A 26232-nucleotide genomic window follows, 5' to 3' on the forward strand; every position below is an offset into this window, starting at 1 on the left:
ACACATTTCCCATGAGACTTTGCGAATATAAGATGGCGACTATGTGCAGAAAAGTCTTGAAGTAAATTATCATTGATGATTTGGTCTGTCATTCACACATTTTAATAATGAAAAGGTAATGTTACTTTTTGTATCTAAAATGTCTACATTTATTAAAATGAGAAGAGCGACTAACTTTCTTTTAACAGTTTACTGTTATGTAAAAGCTTGTGAAAAGTGTTCGCATCATTCACCAAATATCAACAACTGGCTCTGTCACACATGTCTATTGTTATGCCGGTAACATGGCCGTGAACACAGTCGACTGGCGGTGCATAGAGTTAGTGCGAAGTTGTGAAATCAGTTGTATGAAACAAAACACAACGATCGTACACAATTATAAAAAGAAAGAACAACAATTCTGTCAACAGTCGTGTCACACAGGGCACTGCTCTAATCACATTTACCAGCAGTCATCATTGCATATTTTGGCGCATTTTTCGCTGATCGGTGATTATCAGCGAACTGGGGGCACTTTGTAAACAAACATTTACAAATATGACACACCCCCTCCTTAAGCTTGAGCTTGTAATTGCATAAAGAAACTGCTTCGTTGGAACATGAAGCTCTATTCTTAGCTCCATGGTTAGGAGATGTACCAATGCCAGAAGTTAGAACAGACATCTCGACCCAAAAAAATCTCGACCCATTTTTTATTGGACAACTCGACCCAGGACCCCTAGACATCTCGACCCACCTATTTCAGACGACCCGCTGCCTTGACCCGATCCCAATAGTCGTACTTTTCCCAATAGCGTTGTACTTTTCCCAGTGCGCGTAGACCACAGTGTTTATTTCACTGATTTGTTATTTTTTGCTGCTTTCGCTGTTCATTTCACAAAGATGCATACGGTACTGATGTACGCTGTATATCCTTTCAATTGGAAAAGTACTATGCCGTACTGTGTAAGGAGACATGGCGTACTTATATATATTTTTGCTGTACAAAATAAAAAATGCCGTACTGAGGAAATGTATTCGTGCCGTGTCGACGTGTGTCACATCGATGTTACGTTATATACACCTACCCACCGCGTTAAATGGTAGAACCAAAAATGGCGGTCAATTTGCGTTTAAGGTTCGGTTCGATCATGTTCCCTGTTTTCAATGTTTCGAATCAATAGATGTCGTTCATTCAAACACAGCATTCATATACAGCACGAAACGCAATATCGCGAGAATTTTAAGTTATCAAAGGGCAACATTATCAACGTTGAACTAGATAGAGGTTTGCGTCGCCACACTTAGATAGGGTCGGATCGGGTCGGGTTGATGCGGTGGGTCAAGATGCCCAGGGTGTCTGGGTCGAGATGTCCAATTTGGGTCGAGAAATTTTTGGGTCGAGATGTCTAGAAATCGAACAGAGGTTATCACAGTTCATTAGTAAAAGCTTTGAAGTCAGGAAGCAGGGATTTACTTGACATCTTAATGCCTGCTGTCAATTTAGTAATTTTATATAGTTAGTATTTTAGAGATATTGTATTATTTAGTAATTTAGTGATTGTATTTGTTATTTAGTATATTGTTTTTTTATATATATATTTTTTTCTCCTTGTACTTTGTGACCATTTGTTTTCCTCTGGGGATTGTGTAAGAGTCAATAAGTAAATAAATAAATAAAAAAATCAAGTTTTTTTGACCACATTGCTTTTACTTGTAAAAATAACTTGTCTCTCAAACATCAGGGAGAGGCCATAAAATCAACTATTATTTTTTTTTAGGATTTGATGACTTTTACCTGATATCTGTCCATCACTAGCCAGAATGACGTCCATTATAAAGTTAACAGCCTTGTCTGGGGCATATAGTGAAGGTCCACTGTGCTATCTACTACAGGTTGATGAATTCAAATTCTTATTGGACTGTGGTTGGGATGAAAATTTCACCATGGGTGAATATATGGAAAGCTTAAAGAAGTAAGATTTGTTTTTCAAAATTTGTTAATTCTTCTTATGTCTTCATACAACTGTAGATAGCCGCCAGCTATTATAGAACCATATGTCATGCTAACATATCTGGTTAGCTCCAGTATGTGCGAATATGTTTGTACTGGTAATGTAACAATATTCTTTGTCTCTTTCTGAGTGAAAACACCACAAGTGTATTTGGATGCAATTAAATTCTGTTCAAATAAAGAAAATGTATTCTCAAAGTATGGGGAGATAATAGGCACTAATATCTATACCTTGCTTGTGTCATCAGATATCTTTACTGACTGTTATAGATTTAAATTTTTAAAGATTGCATAATTCTGTATTCACTCACGGTGTATGAAACATGTACGCTGTGAGAGGCTTTGGGTTTACTTCGTATGTATGTGTATGTGCGTGTGTTGTGTGTGTGTCTCAAGACCTGCAAAAAGAGTTCTATGAAACTAAAGCTTATATAGTGTCAGGGTAGAGACTATAAGTTTACTTGTATGTGGGATGGTTCCTCACCTCTGTTGATATGACCTATACTGAATATCCTATTTACTTAAACCATTTAATTTTTGTGATATGACAACTTGATGACATTCTTTGGGACAAAATTACAATTGTCCCTGACTTGTTCACTGCTACAAAATTCACTGTAACTCACTTTTTTAAAAGATCCAAACTAAATGTTAAGTGCTACAAAAGTTACTGTAACTCACTTTTTTAAAAGATCCAAACTGAATGTTAAGTGCTACAAAAGTTACTGTAACTCACTGTTTTAAAAGATCCAAACTGAATGTTAAGTGCTACAAAAGTTACTGTGACTCGCTGTTTTAAAAGATCCAAACTAAATATTCACTGCTACAAAAGTTACTGTGACTCACTGTTTTAAAAGATCCAAACTAAATGTTAAGTGCTACAAAAGTTACTGTGACTCGCTGTTTTAAAAGATCCAAACTGAATGTTAAGTGCTACAAAAGTTACTGTGACTCGCTGTTTTAAAAGATCCAAACTAAATATTCACTGCTACAAAAGTTACTGTAACTCACTGTTTTAAAAGATCCAAACTAAATGTTAAGTGCTACAAAAGTTACTGTGACTCGCTGTTTTAAAATATCCAAACTAAATATTCACTGCTACAAAAGTTACTGTGACTCACTGTTTTAAAAGATCCAAACTAAATGTTAAGTGCTACAAAAGTTACTGTGACTCGCTGTTTTAAAAGATCCAAACTAAATATTCACTGCTACAAAAGTTACTGTAACTCACTGTTTTAAAAGATCCAAACTGAATGTTAAGTGCTACAAAAGTTACTGTGACTCGCTGTTTTAAAAGATCCAAACTAAATATTCACTGCTACAAAAGTTACTGTAACTCACTGTTTTAAAAGATCCAAACTAAATGTTAAGTGCTACAAAAGTTACTGTAACTCACTGTTTTAAAAGATCCAAACTAAATATTCACTGCTACAAAAGTTACTGTAACTCACTGTTTTAAAAGATCCAAACTAAATGTTAAGTGCTACAAAAGTTACTGTGACTCGCTGTTTTAAAAGATCCAAACTAAATATTCACTGCTACAAAAGTTACTGTGACTCACTGTTTTAAAAGATCCAAACTAAATGTTAAGTGCTACAAAAGTTACTGTGACTCGCTGTTTTAAAAGATCCAAACTAAATATTCACTGCTACAAAAGTTACTGTAACTCACTGTTTTAAAAGATCCAAACTGAATGTTAAGTGCTACAAAAGTTACTGTGACTCGCTGTTTTAAAAGATCCAAACTAAATATTCACTGCTACAAAAGTTACTGTAACTCACTGTTTTAAAAGATCCAAACTAAATGTTAAGTGCTACAAAAGTTACTGTAACTCACTGTTTTAAAAGATCCAAACTGAATGTTAAGTGCTACAAAAGTTACTGTAACTCGCTGTTTTAAAAGATCCAAACTGAATGTTAAGTGCTACAAAAGTTACTGTGACTCGCTGTTTTAAAAGATCCAAACTGAATGTTAAGTGCTACAAAAGTTACTGTAACTCACTGTTTTAAAAGATCCAAACTGAATGTTAAGTGCTACAAAAGTTACTGTAACTCACTGTTTTAAAAGATCCAAACTGAATGTTAAGTGCTACAAAAGTTACTGTGACTCGCTGTTTTAAAAGATCCAAACTAAATATTCACTGCTACAAAAGTTACTGTAACTCACTGTTTTAAAAGATCCAAACTAAATGTTAAGTGCTACAAAAGTTACTGTGACTCGCTGTTTTAAAAGATCCAAACTAAATATTCACTGCTACAAAAGTTACTGTGACTCACTGTTTTAAAAGATCCAAACTGAATGTTAAGTGCTACAAAAGTTACTGTGACTCGCTGTTTTAAAAGATCCAAACTGAATGTTAAGTGCTACAAAAGTTACTGTAACTCACTGTTTTAAAAGATCCAAACTGAATGTTAAGTGCTACAAAAGTTACTGTGACTCGCTGTTTTAAAAGATCCAAACTAAATATTCACTGCTACAAAAGTTACTGTAATTCACTGTTTTAAAAGATCCAAACTGAATGTTAAGTGCTACAAAAGTTACTGTGACTCGCTGTTTTAAAAGATCCAAACTAAATATTCACTGCTACAAAAGTTACTGTAACTCACTGTTTTAAAAGATCCAAACTAAATGTTAAGTGCTACAAAAGTTACTGTAACTCACTGTTTTAAAAGATCCAAACTGAATGTTAAGTGCTACAAAAGTTACTGTAACTCGCTGTTTTAAAAGATCCAAACTGAATGTTAAGTGCTACAAAAGTTACTGTGACTCGCTGTTTTAAAAGATCCAAACTGAATGTTAAGTGCTACAAAAGTTACTGTAACTCACTGTTTTAAAAGATCCAAACTGAATGTTAAGTGCTACAAAAGTTACTGTGACTCGCTGTTTTAAAAGATCCAAACTGAATGTTAAGTGCTACAAAAGTTACTGTAACTCACTGTTTTAAATGATCCAAACTGAATGTTAAGTGCTACAAAAGATACTGTGACTCGCTGTTTTAAAAGATCCAAACTGAATGTTAAGTGCTACAAAAGTTACTGTAACTCACTGTTTTAAAAGATCCAAACTGAATGTTAAGTGCTACAAAAGTTACTGTAACTCGCTGTTTTAAAAGATCCAAACTGAATGTTCACTGCTACAAAAGTTACTGTAACTCACTGTTTTAAAAGATCCAAACTAAATATTCACTGCTACAAAAGTTACTATGACTCGCTGTTTTAAAAGATCCAAACTAAATATTCACTGCTACAAAAGTTACTGTGACTCGCTGTTTTAAAAGATCCAAATTAAATGTTAAGTGCTACAAAAGTTACTGTAACTCACTGTTTTAAAAGATCCAAACTAAATATTCACTGCTACAAAAGTTACTGTAACTCACTGTTTTAAAAGATCCAAACTAAATATTCACTGCTACAAAAGTTACTGTAACTCACTGTTTTAAAAGATCCAAACTGAATGTTAAGTGCTACAAAAGTTACTGTGACTCGCTGTTTTAAAAGATCCAAACTAAATGTTAAGTGCTACAAAAGTTACTGTAACTCACTGTTTTAAAAGATTCAAACTAAATATTCACTGCTACAAAAGTTACTGTAACTCACTGTTTTAAAAGATCCAAACTAAATATTCACTGCTACAAAAGTTACTGTAACTCGCTGTTTTAAAAGATCCAAACTGAATGTTAAGTGCTACAAAAGTTACTGTGACTCGCTGTTTTAAAAGATCCAAACTAAATGTTAAGTGCTACAAAAGTTACTATGACTCGCTGTTTTAAAAGATCCAAACTAAATATTCACTGCTACAAAAGTTACTGTAACTCACTGTTTTAAAAGATCCAAACTAAATATTAAGTGCTACAAAAGTTACTGTAACTCGCTGTTTTAAACATCCCAATTTTCACTGCTACAAAAGTTACTATGACTCGCTGGTTTAAACATCCCAATGTTCACTGCTACATAATTTTGTGGTTTCCTGCTTCGTTGAAATGTGTCTGTAGTGAAAATACCTCATTGTGTTTTGTTTTATTACATATTTCAGACATATCGGCCAGATTGATGCAGTCCTGTTATCCTATCCAGATGGCTACCACATAGGAGCATTACCATACATAGTTGGTAAATGTGCTTTAAACTGCCCAATCTATGCTACCATTCCTGTATATAAAATGGGACAGATGTTTATGTATGATTTATTTCAGGTAATGTAGTGCATTATATATGTATCATAGTTTTTACCTGTGCATATGAAATCAGTTGGTTGTTGTATTTGCTCTAATGCCTAAAAACTGACATATTTATGCATACTCTATTTGCTCTAGATATTAAAAGCACATTTCAAATAGCTCACATACACCAAAAATTACATTATGTATGTTGGATCATTAAAATCTGACTTATTTTTGCCTCTGTCATTTATTGATAAAGTAAATGTGCTTCCAGTGGTACTACAGTATCAATAGTTCCTGAGACATGCATGTACTTGTATTGCTGTATTTGCTATATTTGTAGAATATCCACTTTGTATGCTTGATATGACAAATAAGCAAGTGACTAAGATTGGGTAGATAAACTTGCTTGTGTCTAAAACACATCAATGCATCAGTGCAATCTATTATTAGCCAAATTTTTATCAATTTATAAAATATCAACCAAATATCGATGCGACTTTCCAAGATATACATGACAATTTGGCTAAAATAAAACATTTTTCAAGACAAAGGAATAAGTGCAGAGAACGAAAACATTATAACTGCTGATCAGAAGAGATCTGTTACTTAGTATAGTCACTGAACATGTTGTTTCTTATTATGTCGTATGAATCAAAACAATTTGTATAGATATCTATACAAATTAATTTGTATTATTAATGGTATAAAATGTCATAATCACCAGTGTGATAAAAACATACCATTCAGTCTATCTTGTATCTATCTTGAAATCTGTTGTTATTCAATAATCTAGATTCTCAATAAGAAAGGTCGTAATAGTGGTGTTATATTATTTGTTTTCAGTCCCGACACAACACAGAAGAGTTTGATTTGTTTACACTTGATGACGTGGATGCAGCATTTGATAAAATTATTCAATTAAAATATTCCCAGATTATAGAAATGAAAGGTCAGTAATAACTTATTTCAGCTTTACATCCTGTTGTGGTGAGATAAATGTGAAACATCATGGAATGTCTTGTTTGCAGGATGAATATGGGATATCAACAACTGTGTTTTGTTGTGAAGTTGTTTGGCTAATTATAATAAAACAGTGAGGTATATGGGTATATGGTACCTTTCAATAATTGTAATTGTAATTGCCAATTTATTTATCGTGATTATATTTGTAGGGAAAGGTCATGGTTTGACAATCATGCCCGTACCAGCGGGTCATATGATAGGAGGAACGATATGGAGGATACTGAAAGAAGGAGAAGAAGATATTATATATGCTGTTGATTATAATCATAAAAAGGAAAGACATTTAAATGGTGGTATCTTAGAATCTATTAATAGACCAGCACTTCTCATTACTGATGCATTTAATAGTACATACTTTCAAGCAAAACGGAAAACCAGAGATGAACAACTCATGAGTAAGTTTACATTGATACTCTACTGTTGTCATATTATGTATCAGCGAGTTTAGTCCCACCTGTTGATCTTGTAAATTAACTAAAGTACCATTATGTGATCTTCAGAAATACGTTACATATGAAAAAAAGAAACAGGCACATTAAGTGTTAGGAGAAATTTCATGAGTTATAAAAAAAAAAAGTAAACCAAAATAAGTAATGTTTGTATTGACATCATTTGATTGTTTTTGTTTTTGTTTTTTTCACTCAGCAAATATTTTACGTACAATGAGGAAAGGTGGTAATGTTTTGGTTGCCGTGGATACAGCTGGTCGAGTGTTAGAGTTGTGTCAACTCTTGGTATGTCATTGCAGTAAAAATTGTAGTAATGTCTGTCATTTTATAGAATGTTGTTATTCGCTAAAAATGAAAATGATCACATCTCAATGCATGAGAGCGCTTTATCAGTGTGGTGGGAGTGTTTCATTTTTTGGTTACTTGCTAGTGAATAGTATTCGACTTGCTGTTTGTTTGAAAGATAAAATTCATTATTACTGTGTCTTTTAATTTTGAATTATGATATACATATGGAATAATACTGATATTTATTCTGGTTTCATAGGACCAAATGTGGAGAACTCAGGAATCTGGTTTAGGCACCTACTCTCTAGCATTGCTAAACAATGTCAGTTACAATGTGGTAGAGTTTGCAAAGTCTCAAGTAGAGTGGATGAGTGAGAAAATTATGCGATCTTTTGAAGATCGACGGAATAATCCATTTCAGTTCAAACATCTACAGTTATGTCACAGTTTGAAAGAACTCAGTAAAATACCTGATCCAAAGGTAAGATTGCTCACAGAGAACTCAGTAAGATGCCTGATCCAAAAGTAAGATTGCTCACAGAGAACTCAGTAAAATACCTGATCCAATGGTAAGATTGCTCACAGAGAACTCAGTAAAATACCTGATCCAAAAGTAAGATTGCTCACAGAGAACTCAGTAAAATACCTGATCCAATGGGAAGATTGCTCACAGAGAACTTAGTAAAATACCTGATCCAATGGTAAGATTGCTCACAGAGAACTCAGTAAAATACCTGATTCAATGGTAAGATTGCTCACAGAGAACTCAGTAAAATACCTGATCCAATGGTAAGATTGCTCACAGAGAACTCAGTAAAATCCCTGATCCAATGGTAAGATTGCTCACAGAGAACTCAGTAAAATACCTGATCCAAAAGTAAGATTGTTCACAGAGAACTCAGTAAAATACCTGATCCAAAAGTAAGATTGCTCACAGAGAACTCAGTAAAATACCTGATCCAATGGTAAGATTGCTCACAGAGAACTTAGTAAAATACCTGATCCAATGGTAAGATTGCTCACAGAGAACTTAGTAAAATACCTGATCCAATGGTAAGATTGCTCACAGAGAACTCAGTAAAATACCTGATCCAATGGTAAGATTGCTCACAGAGAACTCAGTAAAATACCTGATCCAATGGTAAGATTGCTCACAGAGAACTCAGTAAAATACCTGATCCAATGGTAAGATTGCTCACAGAGAACTCAGTAAAATACCTGATCCAATGATAAGATTGCTCAGAGAACTCAACTGATCCAAAGCATAATCATACCTAGTGTATAACATAACATAAGCCTACCTAGTGTACTTGAAAAACAACTGAAACATAATATAAGCCTACCTAGTGTACTTGAAAAACAACCGAAACATAATATAAACCTACCTAGTGTACTTGAAAAATACCTGATCCTAAGACTGGGTGTACTTGATCCAAATGGTAACTGCATTTACCGGTACAGAGGGAATTATGTCATTGACTTGTGTTTATGTTGATTTGCAGACTGTGTTAGCCAGTGTACCAGATTTAGAATGTGGTTATTCAAGAAGTCTGTTTCTAGATTGGTGTGGTAATCCTAATAATTGTATCATACTTACAACGAGATCATCACCAGGTACATTAGCGAGAAATCTTATTGAACAATCCCCAAAGGCAGTATCTTTAACAGTAAGTATTCTTCAATTTTATGATGCAAGATAACATTTCATAGACACATTATTATAGGTCTCTATTTTTGTTGACATAACAATTGCATTTTTTTAAGCTCCACTGTCTTTGAAGATGACACAGTGAAGTTGTCTCCTCATAGCTTTCAGTTTAGCAGAGCTGCCTGACAGATTTACGTTTATCAGTGTCACTCCTTAGATCCCAGTTTAGCAGCGTCTCCTTATAGCTTTCAGTGTAATAGTGTTGTCGCTTCTTTTCTATTTAGCAGTACACATCCTTATTCTATGTATTATGTCTACAGGTGAGGAAGAGAGTCAGGCTAGAAGGAAGTGAATTAGAAGAATATTTGAAAAAAGAAAAAGAAAAGGAACATGAAGCCAAAATGAAAGACAGAGAAGCAGGGTAATTTCTGTTATTGTTTAAGTGACAAACTACTGTGTATATTTCAGATTGAATGCTTGGTCAGATTCCTTGTAATTAAGCTTCATAATGTAAATAATAATATGTGTTAATTTTAGTTTGTTGTCGGGTGAGTCAAGTGATGAGAGTGAAGATGAGATGGAAGTGGATGGAGTCTCTTTAGGTGCCAAGGCTAAACATGATCTCATGATGAAAAGTGAAGTAAGTAGTCATGTAATATTATGAAATTGATAAGCTGTTTTAACTATGAGTACATTCCATATTGGTTGTATGTTTGAAGTGCATCTCCCCTGTGAAGCTGCTGTGTACTCTACAGAAGCTTGTGTTGCAACCTGCACTGTCGCACGTTATGCAAATAAATATGTAAAAGCTGTTATAGTAAAGTCATTAAGTTTATGTATCCCTCCCAAATTTGACATAAACATTTGGTACACCTGTGTTGAATTCAGAACAACCATGTTAGATGCGCCAATACACATGTACAGTAATTTTGCACTACATAAAATTCATATAATGTTCAATGTAATAACAATATTCATATAAACTTTGTTATTAAAGTGACAATCTGATTTTAACATGTTCTTAACACTATAAAGCTTATTGTAATTGTTTCATCATTTCAGGGAAGTAGAAAGGCTGGTTTCTTCAAGCAAGCCAAAAAAGCTTATCCAATGTTTCCTACCCACGAAGAAAGAATAAAGTGGGATGATTATGGTGAGATTATAAAAGCAGAAGATTACATGGTATCCGATTTAATGGCAGTAGATGATGACAAGAAACTGGTATGAATAATAATATTTATAATATTATGTTATTGTCAGTGGTATATAAGCCACACCCACTGTCGTCGTGATGTTTTAGTGACACCCACTGACTTAGTGATGTTTTAGCCACACCCACTGACTTAGTGATATTTTAGCCACACCCACTGACTTAGTGATATTTTAGCCACACCCACTGACTTAGTGATGTCTTAGCCACACCCACTGACTTAGTGATGTCTTAGCCACACCCACTGACTTAGTGATATTTTAGCCACACTCACTGATTGTCTGTTGATAATGGTAAAATTATAAGATTAATGTAGTGGATTTACTATTTTTAAAATGTATCCACAGGATAAAGAGCTTGGATTGAATGGAGATGCTGAAATGGAACCTGGTAACGTATTATGATTTATTTATTCGATTTTATGATTTCATTTTTGTTATCAAGTGTACATGTGTTCGTATTTACTGTATTGAAATGATGCAAATTAAATACGAAATTAAAATGACACTATTAAAATACAGTGACATCACTATTAATATTATAATGTGTTATGTTAATTATTGATTAATCTTTCAGATATCAGTGATGTACCTACAAAGTGTATCTCAAAAGATGTTACCCTGGACATCTTGTGAGTTTAAAACTTGTCTGTTCTTTATAAAAGATATTTTATTTGGAGGTCCACAGTGAATAACATAATGCCTTCAATAATATCATATAAAAAATTTATATTGTTAGAAATGAAAAAAGCATCAAATATAAAAGCATGTTCCTGTTGTTGTGGATGTTGTACTGGATTTATCGCTTTGCATTTTTACCATAAGTTGTGATTTCATGTTTTAAATCTTACTGATTTGGGGAAAAAAATCAATTTCAATAAATAAATATTTCACAGACAAGGAAGGCATTGTTAGTTGTGTGTCACGAAAAATCTTAAAACATTGTACTTGGTAAATAGGTACCCAACCATCATGCAATGATGCTGTTTAACTGTATACACTCTACTGTTCTATTAGGTGTCCTGTTATTTTTATTGATTTTGAAGGCCGTTCAGATGGAGAGTCTATCAGAAAGATTATTTCAATTATGAAACCAAAACAAGTGGTAAGTCAATATTAATACACCATATATATTTGACTTGTCACTCACATGTGGTAAGTTGATATACCGTATATCTTTGATTACAATTTAGTAGTTTAATTTGAGTTCAATTAAAAAAAATAATTACAGCAATTGATTTCTCTTCTCCAGATTATTGTTCATGGTACAGAGGAAGCTACTGAATCATTTGGTGAATACTGCCGTGTTACTGCTGGTATTAGTAAAGTATTACTGCCACGTGTTGATGAAACTGTTGATGCTACCATGGAAAGTCACATATTCCAGGCAAGTTGCTGTTGCTGTTGTCATATTGCAAACACACATACCATGATAGGTGTCATGTGACAAACACACATATCATAGCTAATGTCATGTGGCAAACAAACCCATATCACAGTCCATTTTGTCATAGTCAGTTTAAATTGTCTTTACATTTTTAGGTGAAGCTTAAAGATGCCCTTGTCAGTTCATTAGAGTTTGCTAAGGCTAAGGATGCTGAGTTAGCTTGGGTCGATGGTCAGTTAGATCTTATGGTAAGTGCAACTGATACTGGTATTTTGTTGGAAGAAGGAGAACTCACAGAAGAAAATGAAGATACCGTTATTACTACTGGGCCAAAACCTATCACAGGTAATAACTCACTTCATACTTTATTAGTCCCCGTTCGGACGAAGTCCGAAAACGGGGACTTATAATTCGGTCTCCGTCCATGCGTTCATCCGGAGTCATATCTCAGAATCCCTCGGACCAATTCCGTTCATTCTTTGCATGTGCCTAGTACTTTATGTGGGACATATGCACATGCAGTGGTTTAGCGATTTGATTCAAAATGGCCAACTGGCAGCCATCTTGTTTTTTGAAAATGTTGTATTTTGGACAGGATTTGTCAGTTGTCATTCAAACTTGGTACATAAATTATACATGTTAGGATACATGTCAATGGCGATTTATTTCGCAATTGGATCAAAGATGGTCGACTGGCAGGCATCTTGTTTTTGTTTTTTTATGCAGTATCTTGGACGTGCTCTGTCAGTTTTCATTCAAATTTGGCACATACATGTACTTTATACATGTTAGGATGCATGTCCATGACAATTTGTTTCAAAATTTGGTCAAGGATGGCCGATTGCCAGCCATCTGACTTTTTGGCCTTACTACTATATTTCCACAATTTATGTACCATTTTCATTCGTATTTGGCACATACATCATACAGTGTGTTTCATAATCAGATCAAAGATGGCTGAATAACGGCTGTTTTTATTTTTGGCTATATTACTACTACACGGAACACGTGTTTTGATGTAAATGAACAATCTGTTGTATACGCCACTTTGAACTCAAGTTTCAAGGACACGCTCGCGACAACCCCTCCGCTTTAATATGACGAGCACAAAGAGAACTTTCAAAAATTTAAGGGGGAGGGGGTCGTGCATTGAAAACACATAAAAAGCACATATAAACCCCTGGTTTAGTTAATTGAAAGATTAGAAACATATTTACAAATTGTGTGTCAGGCAGTATTCAAATAAGATCATGATTATGTTTGCTGTAAACATTGCAGTGATACGTTGTTTATTTTGTTTGTGTCCAATATTATATGGGTCGTATGCTGTTGCTTGCGACTTCGACAGTAACAGCTTCCAAAATTATAAACTTGTTCGTCGGAATAACTACCTTCATAGATAATTTCTCTCAGTTTTCGGAAAAAGTTCTGACAGCGTCCATGTTCGCAGATCGAGCTTCGCTTTGGATTGAGACTTTGTTTATAGCGTGTCTTCTTCCATCACAAGAACCACCCTGAACTGGCCCCAAATTCAAAGTCGTCATATCTGAGTTCTGCGCTTTGCATTGGGTGATGGGACCAGAGAGTGGAGTTCCGGCAGACCGTTCTTCAAGAAACGTAAACAGCTTTATCGATGTCAACATTGTCGGACAATTTCACACGTTTTTCTGTTCAGTCCCGCCTCTTGGTCAACTTTGAAAACAAATTCCCTCTTCACTTTTTACCCACCCACGAATAGTGGGCTCACCCACTGCTAGATCACATGCAACCCTTCACTTGGTTTCACCTCTTCTTGACACAGTCGATCGCTGTGAGTTTATGGCGTACGAACAGGCTGGATAGCTTTCACTTTGACATACTGCTCAGTTGAGAAATAGAGATCAGGTAATGAATTTAACTCATTGTAGCGAGTTTTATAGAGGTATACCAAAATGGGACCGGCCGAGAAGCACGTACGATCACTACTCGACACCTCTGTTGACACCTTGAGTAAGGCCTCTGTCGCCCATTGCATCTCAGCAATTGACGGACAGTAGGTGTTAAGTTGTCTCTTTAACGGTTAGTTAAAAACACTATGCCTCGAAACATTAGTCTTTGTACTTCAGAACTGCTGTTAAATAACAATAGAAATTTTAGGAGCCATCCATGTACCCGCGACTTAGCCGTATCACAACTTACCGAGGCGCGACTTAGCAAGGGGTCACTGTACTATGTCTTGTATGTAAAGTGTTGCTGTCCACTCATTTTTGACTCCCATGTGCGAAGCACAAAATGGGAGTCTTTGCAGTTAGTGTGTCTGTATGTGTGTATGTGTGTATGTGTGTATGTGGGTATGTGGGTATGTGTGTATGTGTGTATGTGTGTATGTGTGTGTGTATGTGTGTATGTGTGTCCGACTGTTCCACTGCTATCTCAAGAACCATACATCGGTTTTTGATGAAACTTGGTGCATAGATGCTCTGGGCCAATGCGCAGATTTGATTAGGTTTTGGTAAAAATCCATGCTCGTTAATTACCTAATTTGCATGATAATTAGCTAATTTTTAGCTGTTCTATGACTGTTCCACTGATATCTAAAGAACCACTCATTGGATTCTGATGAAACTTGGTACATAGATGCTCTGAACATATGCGCAGATTTGATTAATTTTTGGTAAAAATCCGTGCATATTAATTACCTAATTTGCATGATAATTAGCTATTTTTTAGTGGTTCCATGACTGTTCCACTGATATCTAAACAACCACTCATTGGATTTTGATGAAACTTGGTACATAGATGCTCTGAACTAATGCTAGGTTTTGATTAGTTTTTGGTAATAATCTGTGGATACTAATTACCTAATTTGCATAATGATTAGTCAATTTTCGGTTTTTCCACTGATATCTCAAGTACTAATCATCACATTTTAATGAAACTTGGTACATAGATGTCATACGACACTGCACAGACCTGATAGTTTTTATGGTAATATCAGTACATATTAATTACCTAATTTGCATAATTAATTAATTTTCAGCATTTGATATAAGTAGTTAGCATTACATTTCAATGAAACTTGGTACTTACATACTCAAGGACTATGCAGAGATTGATTGTTTTCGATAAATATTTGTGCATATTAATCACCTAATTTGCATAATTAGTTAATTTTCAGCTTTTCCATGGGTATCTCAAGTACTAATCATCGCATTTCAATGAAACTTGGTACATAGATCCTTTAGGACTATGCAGAGACCTGATTAGTTTTAGGGTAAATAATTGTGCATATTAATTACCTAATTTGCATAATTAATTTTCAGCTTTTCTACTGATATCTAAAGTATTAATCATCACATTTCAATGAATCTAGAATTATGCAGACCCAATTAGTTTCCGGTAAATATTTGTGCATATTGATCACCTAATTTGCATAATTAACCAACTTTCACACTGATATCTCAGGTACTATACATCACATATCAATGAATGTACATGGATGCTGTAGGACAATAGACAGACCTGAATAATTGTGGGTTACAATCTGTACATATTAATTACCTAATTTGCATAATTAACCAATTTTAAGCTTTCACACTGATATCTAAAGTACCGTAAAAACTCCAAAATTTCGACCGGTTTTAAATAATTGGTGTTAGAAATGTGACGTGTTTTTAGAGTCAAAATTAAGGTGCATTTTCGGACGGTCGAATTTTTCAGAATAGAAATCAGCAAATGAAAAAATGGGGATGATAGACAGTGTGCTTCATTAGTTTTTAAAAAATGCAATGTCCGTCAATTGACGTAAACTTCCTCATGTTTCACGGTAAAAGCAAAGGTCGTGGCCGAGTTGTAACTCAAAATCTAAACAAAGTCATCAATCAGTGAGTATTATGACAAGCAAAACAAAACATCAAGGCGGAGAAGAGGTCAGCACAAAACTAATAGGTCAAAAGACAAAGCTGTCTCGCACTACCTAGGAAAACTTGCGAATGTTTGAAGTACAGGTACCCATTGGACAAAAGATACATGGAAGTTTAGCAAACTATCTCCCCGACCCAGTGCACTGTATCCGGTTAGAATCAAAGCTCACGTGTCCCTTATTTGAGGGACCAAATTCTGCGGTAAATTCGCCCTTGGATTAAAAAATAAAATGGGATTTAAGAAAATAAAATGGGACTTTTAAGGTGTATTTTGGCGTCATTTTTCGGACATTTCAATCAATCCTGCCGGCTAAAATAGAGTAAGTTTTACCGTAGTCATTGACGTCTGTCTATTCAAGAGTACACGTGTATGATTTTTATCGTGACTAGCGTGAGCGGGTAAGCTTCCTTTCGAGAATGAGCTGTTATCACTGTGAACAATGTTAAATTATTCTTCAGATGACCAGTTTATTTTTTAAAAACAACTAATTTTTTGATTTAAAAAAAATCATGCCGTTTTCGCATCAAAATCCAAGCCAAAATATCGTACTACAACATCAATCTCTTCCACATTGCGTTCAATAACATTAACATATTTAAATAAGCTATGGTAATTTGAACACGTTGGCATCATCCAGCTTTTTGATTGGTTAATTAGCGATTTGACCTATTTGACCTAAGAGAACATGGCGGATATCCTACAGCATCAAACGTTTATACGAGACCGGAATCATTCGCTTACGATGAAACTAAGTTGACTTTTATTTGTATTTCATAACCATTCAACAAATTTATTTTGTGTACATTATTATAATCACTACTGAGTACAGTAATAATCAACAATTCAGAAACGCAGCATGCCGAGATTTTTGTGTTCGTTTTTATTTGAAACTTCGTTTATTTAGAATATATTTTCGTTACCAATAAAATAAAAATCTCTCAGTCAATCAGAAACCCGGATTCATGCCTTCGAGGAAGGTCCCGTTTGAATGCTCACATCGGGTTTTTTTTTTCGTTTGGGGGAAAACTAAAACTGGTCGCAATTTTCGAATAAGAATGAGTCGGCAATTTTTAGTGGAGTCGAAAATTTGGAGGTAAATAAAACACCGAAACCCGGCAAACAAATAGGCGATCGAATTTTTAGAGGGGTCGAAATTTTGGAGTTTTCACGGTACTAATTATTCCATTTCAATGATACTTAGTACAAAGATGCTCTAGGACAATGTACAAACCTAATTAGTTTGGGGTAAAAATCTGTTCATATTAATTCCCTAATAAGCATAATAATTCATAATTTTTTGGTTCTAATCACATTTCAATTAAACTTGGAGACATAGATTTTCTGTTACATTGCGCAGACCTCATTAGTTTTACACTCAAATCTGGTCATATTAATTTTCTGATTTGTATAATTAGTTTTCAGCTAAGTAATTTCGAATTATATTTAATGTGTCTCCAATACTCTCAGCACATGGGAGTTCTTTCTAAGCTTTCTTTGATTTCTTTGTTTGTGTTAATAGAAACTGCTGCCAAAAGAAGAGAAACTAAAAGTGGTGAGGGTGTACCTATATTGGAAGGATTACCACCAAATGAGGTAAGTGAAATACACATTGTTATCAATACCTCTGTACATTCTGGCATAGTTCAGACTCAATGATATTTCATGCTGTTCACTTTACCCCTGATTTTGAAAGTGATTTGTCCACTGGCATCAAATCTGTAATTAAACAACAGATTGCCATTTCAAAAGTTTTATATTTTTAGTCAATAATTTGTTAAAACAATGTAATTATATATAATCCCAGGATATTTGCTTTTACTTTCATGTCAACAGACACAAGTGATTACTGCTGGAGTTTTGTATTAATTCAAGCTGCTTTTGCCACATTTTGCTTGAATTTCTTTACAATTTCAACCAATTTTTGGAGAGACTGAATAATTCAGAAAATACAAACATGAGCTCACGGAAATTAACCATTGTTACCACAATCCATAGTTATTGTATTACATCCATAAGTTACAGCATGCAATATCTGCATCCTACTTTAAGCGAGTTCCAAATATGTGACGATTATTCAATATTTTCAAGTTAGATGTTTTTGAAACAAAGTTCATAACAAGAAAGTTCCAATAATTTACACTGTTTTCATTGGAGTGTGTAATAATAAGGTTATTATGAAGATATCACATATCAGATATCGCCCCCATTGATTGATAATCGCACTGTGCTGTGCTTGTTCATATTTTGTGGTATCTTCCTAATAACCTTATAATATTTATTGTATAAAGAAAGATAAATAAATTACATAATTGTAATATTCAGGCACCAGGTCATCAAGAAGTTTTCATCAATGAACCAAGACTGATGGAGTTTAAACAGATACTGCTACGAAATGGAATACAGGCAGAGTTTGTTGGTGGAGTTATTATATGTAATAATATGGTGGCAGTTAAGAGAGTAAGTATATCTTCTAGAGTTGAACATTATTTTGTTGTGTAGCCCATCTCAATAGATCCAAACAGTTTTGTCACTGTGAGTAACGTGCCTCACCCATTTATAATTTATAGAAATGTTTAAAAAAGTTTATTTTCACTATTAATAAAATGTACTGAGAATACTTGGTTCTTGTGGTTTACATGTAAGTTCTCCAATAGAATTGTGCATGTGTACAATCACCGTACTGTTCTATCATTGTACCATTCACTGGTTTGTATATACCAAGACTTTTTTTTTTTTTTTGTGTTTACAACATTTTTTTATTGGGCTTCTTTAATGAAGTTACATAGCATATAAAACTTATGAAACCTTAGTATTTTCTAAGTGTACATTATGTGATACAAGGAATCAAGGGGGACCACTTCTTGTAATGTGCCTCTTGTTTATCATTTTGTCTTGCAATTTGTCTTTCAATTTCAAAATATCTTTTCAGCAAATGCTTGAAATTTAGGTAGTTTGGCACTGTTTTTTTGAATTTTGAGAAATAGATATGTTTTCTAGCAAGTAGACTTATAAAGTTCACTTGCCAACTATATTCAGGATTCCCCAATAACAAACAAAGTTTATTTGGCACACTACTGAGCTGAAGTGCTTCCCCTAGATTTACAAAGATATCTTGCCATAGGGACACCACATACTTACATAACATAAAGAGGTGTTCAAGCGTTTCTGGGTGATAATTGCAAAAGGTACATTTTTCTTCTGTGAAGCGTTGTGGGTTAATTTTGTGCAGTTGATAATTAGTGTACAGAATATTGTGTAACAGTTTGAATTGAAATTCTCTGGTTTTCGTGTCTGTTGTTAACTTGATGACCATTTTATACATTTGGTTCCATTCTATTACATCAGTGAATCTATTTTCAATTATTGACTGACTTCTGGGTTTCATAAAAATTCTGTTGATTAGCTCTCCTTTTAAAGATTTTCTTGTTATATTTTCTAGGTGAATTTGTTTATTTTCAACTCTAATTGTTATTTCTTTACGTTCCAGATTACTTGCCAGTTTTAATTCTTCTGGGATAGTGTTACACAATCCAATCCATTTTAGTTTGTCAATCATTGTTAGACCTCTCCTCTGAAAATCAACCCAAGGTTTCATTCTTTTACCACTGTATAGATCAGATATGTATCTAATTCCTAGTTCATCAAACTTGCGGTAATATATTGATTTTCCCCCAATTTTGATTAATTTATTGTTCCATAAAATCTGATCTATTCCTCTATGCTCGTTTATTTCTTGCCATATGTTTAAACAATCTAAAATAAATTCCGTAAATTTCACTGAGAGCAGTCTGGCTGAGAAGTTGCATTTTAATAATATGTACCCTCCAATTTTATTAATTTTGTCTTGTACAAAGAATTTCCAGGGATGGTGTATTTCGTCATTTATTAAACATTTTATCCAAAGAATCCTTTGAGTTTTCTTTGTGATGAATATATCTAACATTCCTATGCCCCCACTGCCCACCTCCCCTATCATAGTTTTTCTTGCTATTCGGTCTGTACCTTCCCATATAAAATTGTATATTAGTTTTTGAACTTGTTTCAAAACATTATTTTGCACGTATGTATTAGATAGAATATATGTAAATTGAGATAACCCAAATGTTTTGATTATTTGAATCTTCCCAAACAGGGAGAGTTTTCTACACTTCCATAGATTAAGGATTGTTTTCAGATTTCTTAGGGGTTTTTCTATATTTTTTTCTCTCATTTCCACTCTATCGTATGAATAGTATACTCCTACAATCTTAATAGGCGAGGTGGGCCACTTTACCCCGAATTTCTCATCTTTTTTGTTTCTCCATTTTCCCAGCCAGACCGCTTCCGTTTTTTCTTTGTTTATTTTCAACCCAGAGCATGTCTGAAATTTTTTCATCTTGCATAATAGAACTTCCACAGATTTACAGTCAGAGAGACAGCATGTCATATCATCCGCAAATGCGGATTCCTTAACATGCTGCCCTGCCACTGAAATACCAATAATATTTTTGTCTTCCCTTATTGCAATAAGTAATGTTTCCAGTACCAATATAAATAAAGCTGGCGACAAAGGGTCCCCTTGTCTCACCCCTCTTTGGACTTCAAAATATCCCGTGCTATAACCATTATTCATTATGCTGCTTTGAATGTTTGTGTACATTACTTTGACCCATCTACAGAAATTTTCCCCAAATCCAAATTTTTCTAAAACATGTAAAAGAAATTTCCAATTGACAAAGTCTATTGCCAACAAGATGCCAGGCAAACCCTGCTCCAGTGTATAGTTGTAAATTTCGTCTATCAGTCTTATATAATCTCCTGCAATTCTTCCCTTCACAAAAGCAACCTGAGATAAACCAATTATCTCCGGCAAGATTTGTTCAACTCTTTTTGCTAAACATTTTGATGCAAGTTTCATGTCCACGTTTAAAAGTGTGATTGGCCGCCAGTTTTTAAGTTGCTGTTGGTCTCTCCCTTGTTTTTCGATTAAAGTTATTATACCTTGACGTTGTGAGACTGAGAATTCCCCTTTATGGTACCCAGAATTTAGGGAATCAACAACCATTTTTCCCACTATGGGCCAAAAGGTCTTGTAGAACTCTGAAGTCAATCCATCATTTCCCGGGCTCTTATTTTTTGGAAGTGATTTCAACACATTGAATACCTCCCCAATGGATAGTAGTCCCTCACAAACATTTTTTGATTTTTCCTCCAGTTTGGGTATTTTGTCATTTAAAAATTCCTGCAGGTTTGGGTTCTCTTTAGTGATTGCCCTATAGAGATCTTCATAAAATGATTTTATTTCCAGAAGTACCTCTTTATGATTTTCTATAGTTCTATTGTTCTTTTTAAGTCGCGTTATAACCGATCTACTTTTTTTTGTTTTTAATAAACCCAGGAAGTATTTATTATTCTTTTCGCCTTTTTCATACCAGCTTGCTCTAGATCTAATTATTTGCCCTTCTGTGATGTAGTTGTATTCTTTTTCTAGTTCATGTCTGGCTTCCTCTAAATTATTTAAATTATTTTCAGTTGGGGTGTTGCAACATAATTTTTCCAGGAGTATAATTTCCTTTTCACATTCTCTAATTTTATCTTTACGGCTTTTGGCCTTTTTTTTACAGTATTTTATAGAGAATTCTCTTGTTTTATATTTTATGTAGTCCCAAATAAGTCCCTTGTCCTTGTTTTCTACTTCCATTTTCCACACTGAAATTTTTTCTGTTAAACTTTTTACAAAGACTTCGTCATTTACAAGGCTAGCATTGAATTTCCAGTGTGATGGACCTCGATTTAATTCGACTAAGTTAAGTATAAGTTGAACTGCAGAATGGTCTGATTGCACTCCTGGAATAATCTCAACTTTATTCACCAGGCTTTGCAGGTCATTCGATATGAAAATGTAATCTAGCCTACTTTGTATTACATAAGGTTTACCTCTCCGCCATGTGAATCGCTGTACCTCTGGGTTCAATAGACGCCAGATATCTACTACATTGTATTTTTCCATAATGTCGTTCATTTGGTTTGCTGATTTTTGCCAAAATTTGGGGTTACCTCCTCCTCTATCTAATTTTAAGTTCATTGCAAAATTTAGATCCCCTCCCCAAATTATCTCGCTTTGTGGTTCAAAGGGATTGTCCAACAGCAACTGGTCAATTTGTGACAAAAAGTGGTTATGTTCTATTTCTCTGTTAGGAGCATATGTGTTTAAAATTATAAAGGATCTTCCACCACATACAGCATGGAGCAGAACATACCTACCATCCTCCCGGTCAATAATGCATTTTTTAATGGATAAATTCAAATCTTTAGCTATCACCATCACCCCCCTGCTAGCGCTTGTACCATGGGCGAACCAGCACTGGCCTTTGAATTGTAATGACCAAAACTGTTCATCTGATGGGGTGCTATGTGTTTCTTGTAACAAAATTAGGTTAGCTTTTTTCTTGTTCAGCCAGATTGAAATCTTTTTCCTTTTCTTGTAATCCCGCAACCCCCTGGCATTGAAGGTTAAAATACTAAGTTCCATCAATCACATAATTATACATATAATCAGGTTTCAAGTTGAAATATTTTGCCCATTTTTGAAGTATAACAACAACATAACTTAAATAAAAACATATAAAAGCTAAAACAAATAATCCACACATAAATACATAACAAGAGATTGAGTTAACCAAAAGGTGGAGTGCAGGTGATACCATGTCGGTAGAAACAAATTACTTACAAAAAAACACCTATCTTACCTCCGGCCCCAAAATGACAGTTACTCACATGTAAACCTCATCGAAGCTCAAATCAATTTTAGTTCCATTTAATGTAGTATTACTCATTTAATGTCCTTAACTGTCATCTGCTTCATCTTGCCGTCGTCCCCTTCGACCATTAATGTAGCGGGTACACGCCAAGCCACAAAACATCGTTTTTGGGGTTGTTCAGCCTTCAACTGCTTCTTGTACTCGAGTAGACGTCTTCGTTCGGCTTGCACTGTTAAGCTGACGTCATCAGTGATAAATATATGATTACCTTTATATGGGTGATTTCTCAGAATGCGTGGTGCCGACATAAGTATATTTCTGGCCTCGCCTGCATTTACAAATGCCACTTTTATTGGTCTGTTGTTTGTTGTTTTTCCTTTCGACGGGTTCAAAAATGGCGGGTCTCTGTGCGCCCTCTGTAGCGCTATGTTCTTTACTGATTCTAACCCCATGTGTTGTTCCATAAATGTTCGTATAAATTCTATACATCCCTTGCTTCCTTGTTCTGACCCCTCTGGTATGTTTCTGAAATTAATATTCATCCGTCTTCCTCTATTTTCTTGATCGTCTTGTTTCCATTTTAGTCTTTCTATTTCTTTTTCGGCTTCTCGTAGTTTTTCTTCTAATTCAGTCAATTCATGTTTGGTGGCTGTGTCTTTCGTAATTTCTTCCATTTTCTCGTAGACATTTTCGATCGATGTTTCTATATCTTTCACTCTTCCTTCCATCTCTTCTATTTTCTTAGTTAATGGTGCGATCTGCTCGACATCAGACTTTATTTCGAAGATTTTCTTTAGGATTATCGTTATTTTTTGTTCTGTAGGCAGGTTCACGAGTGTTTTAAGATCTTGCTGGCTATTGCCGCTTTCCGTACCGCCATCTTGTTCCTCTCCTCGGTCCGGTGTTGTTCGCCTTGTATTTCTGGTCGATCCTGATATCATTTGGTCTACTCTTCTATCTTTGTTCTTGTAGCTGGTCTTATTACTTGCCATGGTGTATTACATTTTTCTGGTTGATGAGGTTTTCGATAGATTTTTTCTTATTTTGGTGGAGCAGATCGGTACCGATGTTTCTACTACTCACGCATGCGCACTCTCTCCATATACCAAGACTTAACACACCTCTGCATTATAAATTGTACACATTTCAAAACATAAAAAACCTACAACCAAGCACAACGCGTAATTGTTAGAATTTACAGCTCGCTTTTAAATGCCGACTGGCTATACAAGATCTCTAAAAACTGTTCACCATCAACATTGGTTGTGTGAGCCCTCCCTGTGCACATGTGAAGTTCTGACAACAGTAGTGATTTAAAATATTTTTAGAGAAAATTACTTGCAGCTATAATGAAGCAATTCTCTGTAATATCTTTTATAACTAAATAAAGTAAATGATTTCTATCTAGTGGTTATTATCTAAATGCTATGTTTAAAGCATCATTTTCAATAACATAGTGTTTCACATGCTCACTGGACATCAGTGATTTAATTGTATTTTTTCAAAATGTCCTAAATATGTTAAATAAGTTTTTCTGTTAAATTTAATGTTTTGCACCTAAAATATTGCAAATAATTCTCATGACGCTAGGTGCCACTTGAGACAACTTAATGCGATATTGGACACATTCATCATGTACATGGTGAAAAGATTTTTGCTTTTCTACAATGGAGACCTCAATTAATCTTCTTTTTTTTTCAGAGCGAAGCTGGACTAATTTTATTGGAAGGCTCCCTTTGTGAAGACTATTTTAAAATACGAGAACTTTTGTATGAACAGTATGCAGTTGTGTAATTTATGCAAGTGTGAATCAGAATATTGTGTTTCTTTGATTTGATCACAAACCAATAGTTTAGATTTGTTAAAGAGTCAATATTATATATCTGGCTGTATAAACTCTATACACGTGTTTGGGACCGAGGATTTATAAGATTCATTCTGTGTGATTTTGATTTTTGTGCGCGACAGTCAAACACATTTTCAGAGAGATTTCAGTGAATGCTTGGAAAGGTTTGATTGAGTAACTATAAATAAGTGTGATTATTGCTGTATTAAAAATGCAATACATCACAAATTCATGCTTTGTGAATATGCAAAACAGCCTGAGATGAACACAAGTACAGATGTTTTTCATGCAATTTTGTGATCATCTGTCAATATGCGTGACTCTTCAATTCATGTGATATCTTCATTGCATATCATTCCACTAGCATATATCTATCTTATAAATTGTTGTCGAGTCGTGTATGAATGTGTTGACGAGGTCTTCCTTATTTGGAAAATTTGCATCACATTTATGCCGCAACAGTGTAGCATGCTATTGCAATTGTTCAAATCATGTAAAATGTGATTTTGCTTGTAAAATTAAGACTACAAGGAGGAAAAAAATCAGGATATCACTGAGGGTGTTCAGTATACATTAAATATACTACCTGTCTGTCGATATGATAAACATCTTCATGTGTATTTTGTGTTATTCTTGAAATAAATTCATAGTATCAGGAGTATACACAGTAATTTTGTAATAATTTTTATACAGTTACCTGCAATTGTTTTGTTAACTTTTTGTTGAAAGCATGTGCGGGGTGGAGTACATGTAGAGGTGGAAGTTATGGGATGGTTCACCATAAAGATGGTGGATGTAGTTATGTACAGTAGGGTGTAGGATACATGTAGAGGTTGGGGTAGGGTGGAATACACATTTCAGTGTTGTGTACATTTAAATATACTTACACCAGTAATTATTAGGATTCAACACATTTATGTTTAATTTTTATGTGCCGAAATTTATTCTAAAGCAATTAATGCTTAAATCAGATTATTTGATTGGCTTAGAGGCATGAACACACTACTGTTGTCACCATTATATACCATTCATATTAGCTACTCTTGGAGGCTTTTAGTAGGTGATGTGTTAATCAGACAGCCTGTGACAATTTGTGATAGAGCGATACTTCCATCTCGCATACTGTTTTCAATTCAACACAGCTATCATATAAATATTTCGGTTTATAAATAATTTATATCATATTTAGCTTGTTTGAATCCATTGTATTGAAGCTATCTTCACTTTGTTACATTTTAAGTTTCAAAACTGTTGTCTTGTATTTCTTATTAATAAAAACATAAATAAACTTAATACTGCTGTTTTTTTTGTTCTTTTTATGTCGCCAAAGTATTTTCAACAATACTAGGCTTTGCAATACCAGGCACTTTAATAATAATATTTTCTTTTAATAAGAGGACAAGAATCTAGATTTGACACGTGTTCTGAACATTAGCACACATGTATACAACAGAGAATCAATAAAAATGTCTTATTGTCAAGCTATTGAGAAGTCGCGTCTGCTGTCTGGTGTAAAACAACTTTCTATGCAGGCAACAAAAGAGAAAATTTCAGACTTGTATAAATTGTACCGTGTAACCTATA

At 34.4% G+C, this 26232-nt stretch overlaps 1 protein-coding gene across 1 annotated transcript; it reads left to right on the top strand.

The window, feature by feature from the left end:
* The first annotated feature begins 19 nt into the window (after positions 1–19).
* LOC100372504 (cleavage and polyadenylation specificity factor subunit 2-like) lies at positions 20–25941 on the top strand. Its single transcript, XM_006812140.3, has 19 exons — positions 20–115; positions 1761–1955; positions 6026–6185; positions 6999–7104; positions 7328–7573; positions 7824–7912; positions 8175–8396; positions 9418–9582; positions 9884–9984; positions 10101–10203; positions 10626–10784; positions 11121–11163; positions 11350–11404; positions 11790–11877; positions 12025–12159; positions 12315–12504; positions 17582–17655; positions 18385–18519; positions 24504–25941. Exons 2-19 carry the CDS (start codon positions 1804–1806, stop codon positions 24594–24596), a joined length of 2316 nt encoding a protein of 771 aa, XP_006812203.2. The 5' UTR covers positions 20–115; positions 1761–1803; the 3' UTR covers positions 24597–25941.
* Positions 25942–26232: the final 291 nt, after the last annotated feature.

Source organism: Saccoglossus kowalevskii, chromosome 2, assembly GCF_978046115.1.
Source record: "Saccoglossus kowalevskii chromosome 2, keSacKowa6.1, whole genome shotgun sequence".
NCBI lineage: Eukaryota > Metazoa > Hemichordata > Enteropneusta > Harrimaniidae > Saccoglossus > Saccoglossus kowalevskii.

What these genes read in the sequence shown, in the direction of transcription:
- LOC100372504 (XM_006812140.3), top strand. Translation starts at nt 1,804, where the DNA reads ATGACGTCCATTATAAAGTTAACAGCCTTGTCTGGGGCATATAGTGAA. An exon ending in CCAGATTATAGAAATGAAAG is followed by an intron (nt 7,105 to 7,327) that starts GTCAGTAATAAC and finishes TTATATTTGTAG; the next exon opens with GGAAAGGTCATGGTTTGACA. An exon ending in AGATGCTGAAATGGAACCTG is followed by an intron (nt 11,164 to 11,349) that starts GTAACGTATTAT and finishes TTAATCTTTCAG; the next exon opens with ATATCAGTGATGTACCTACA.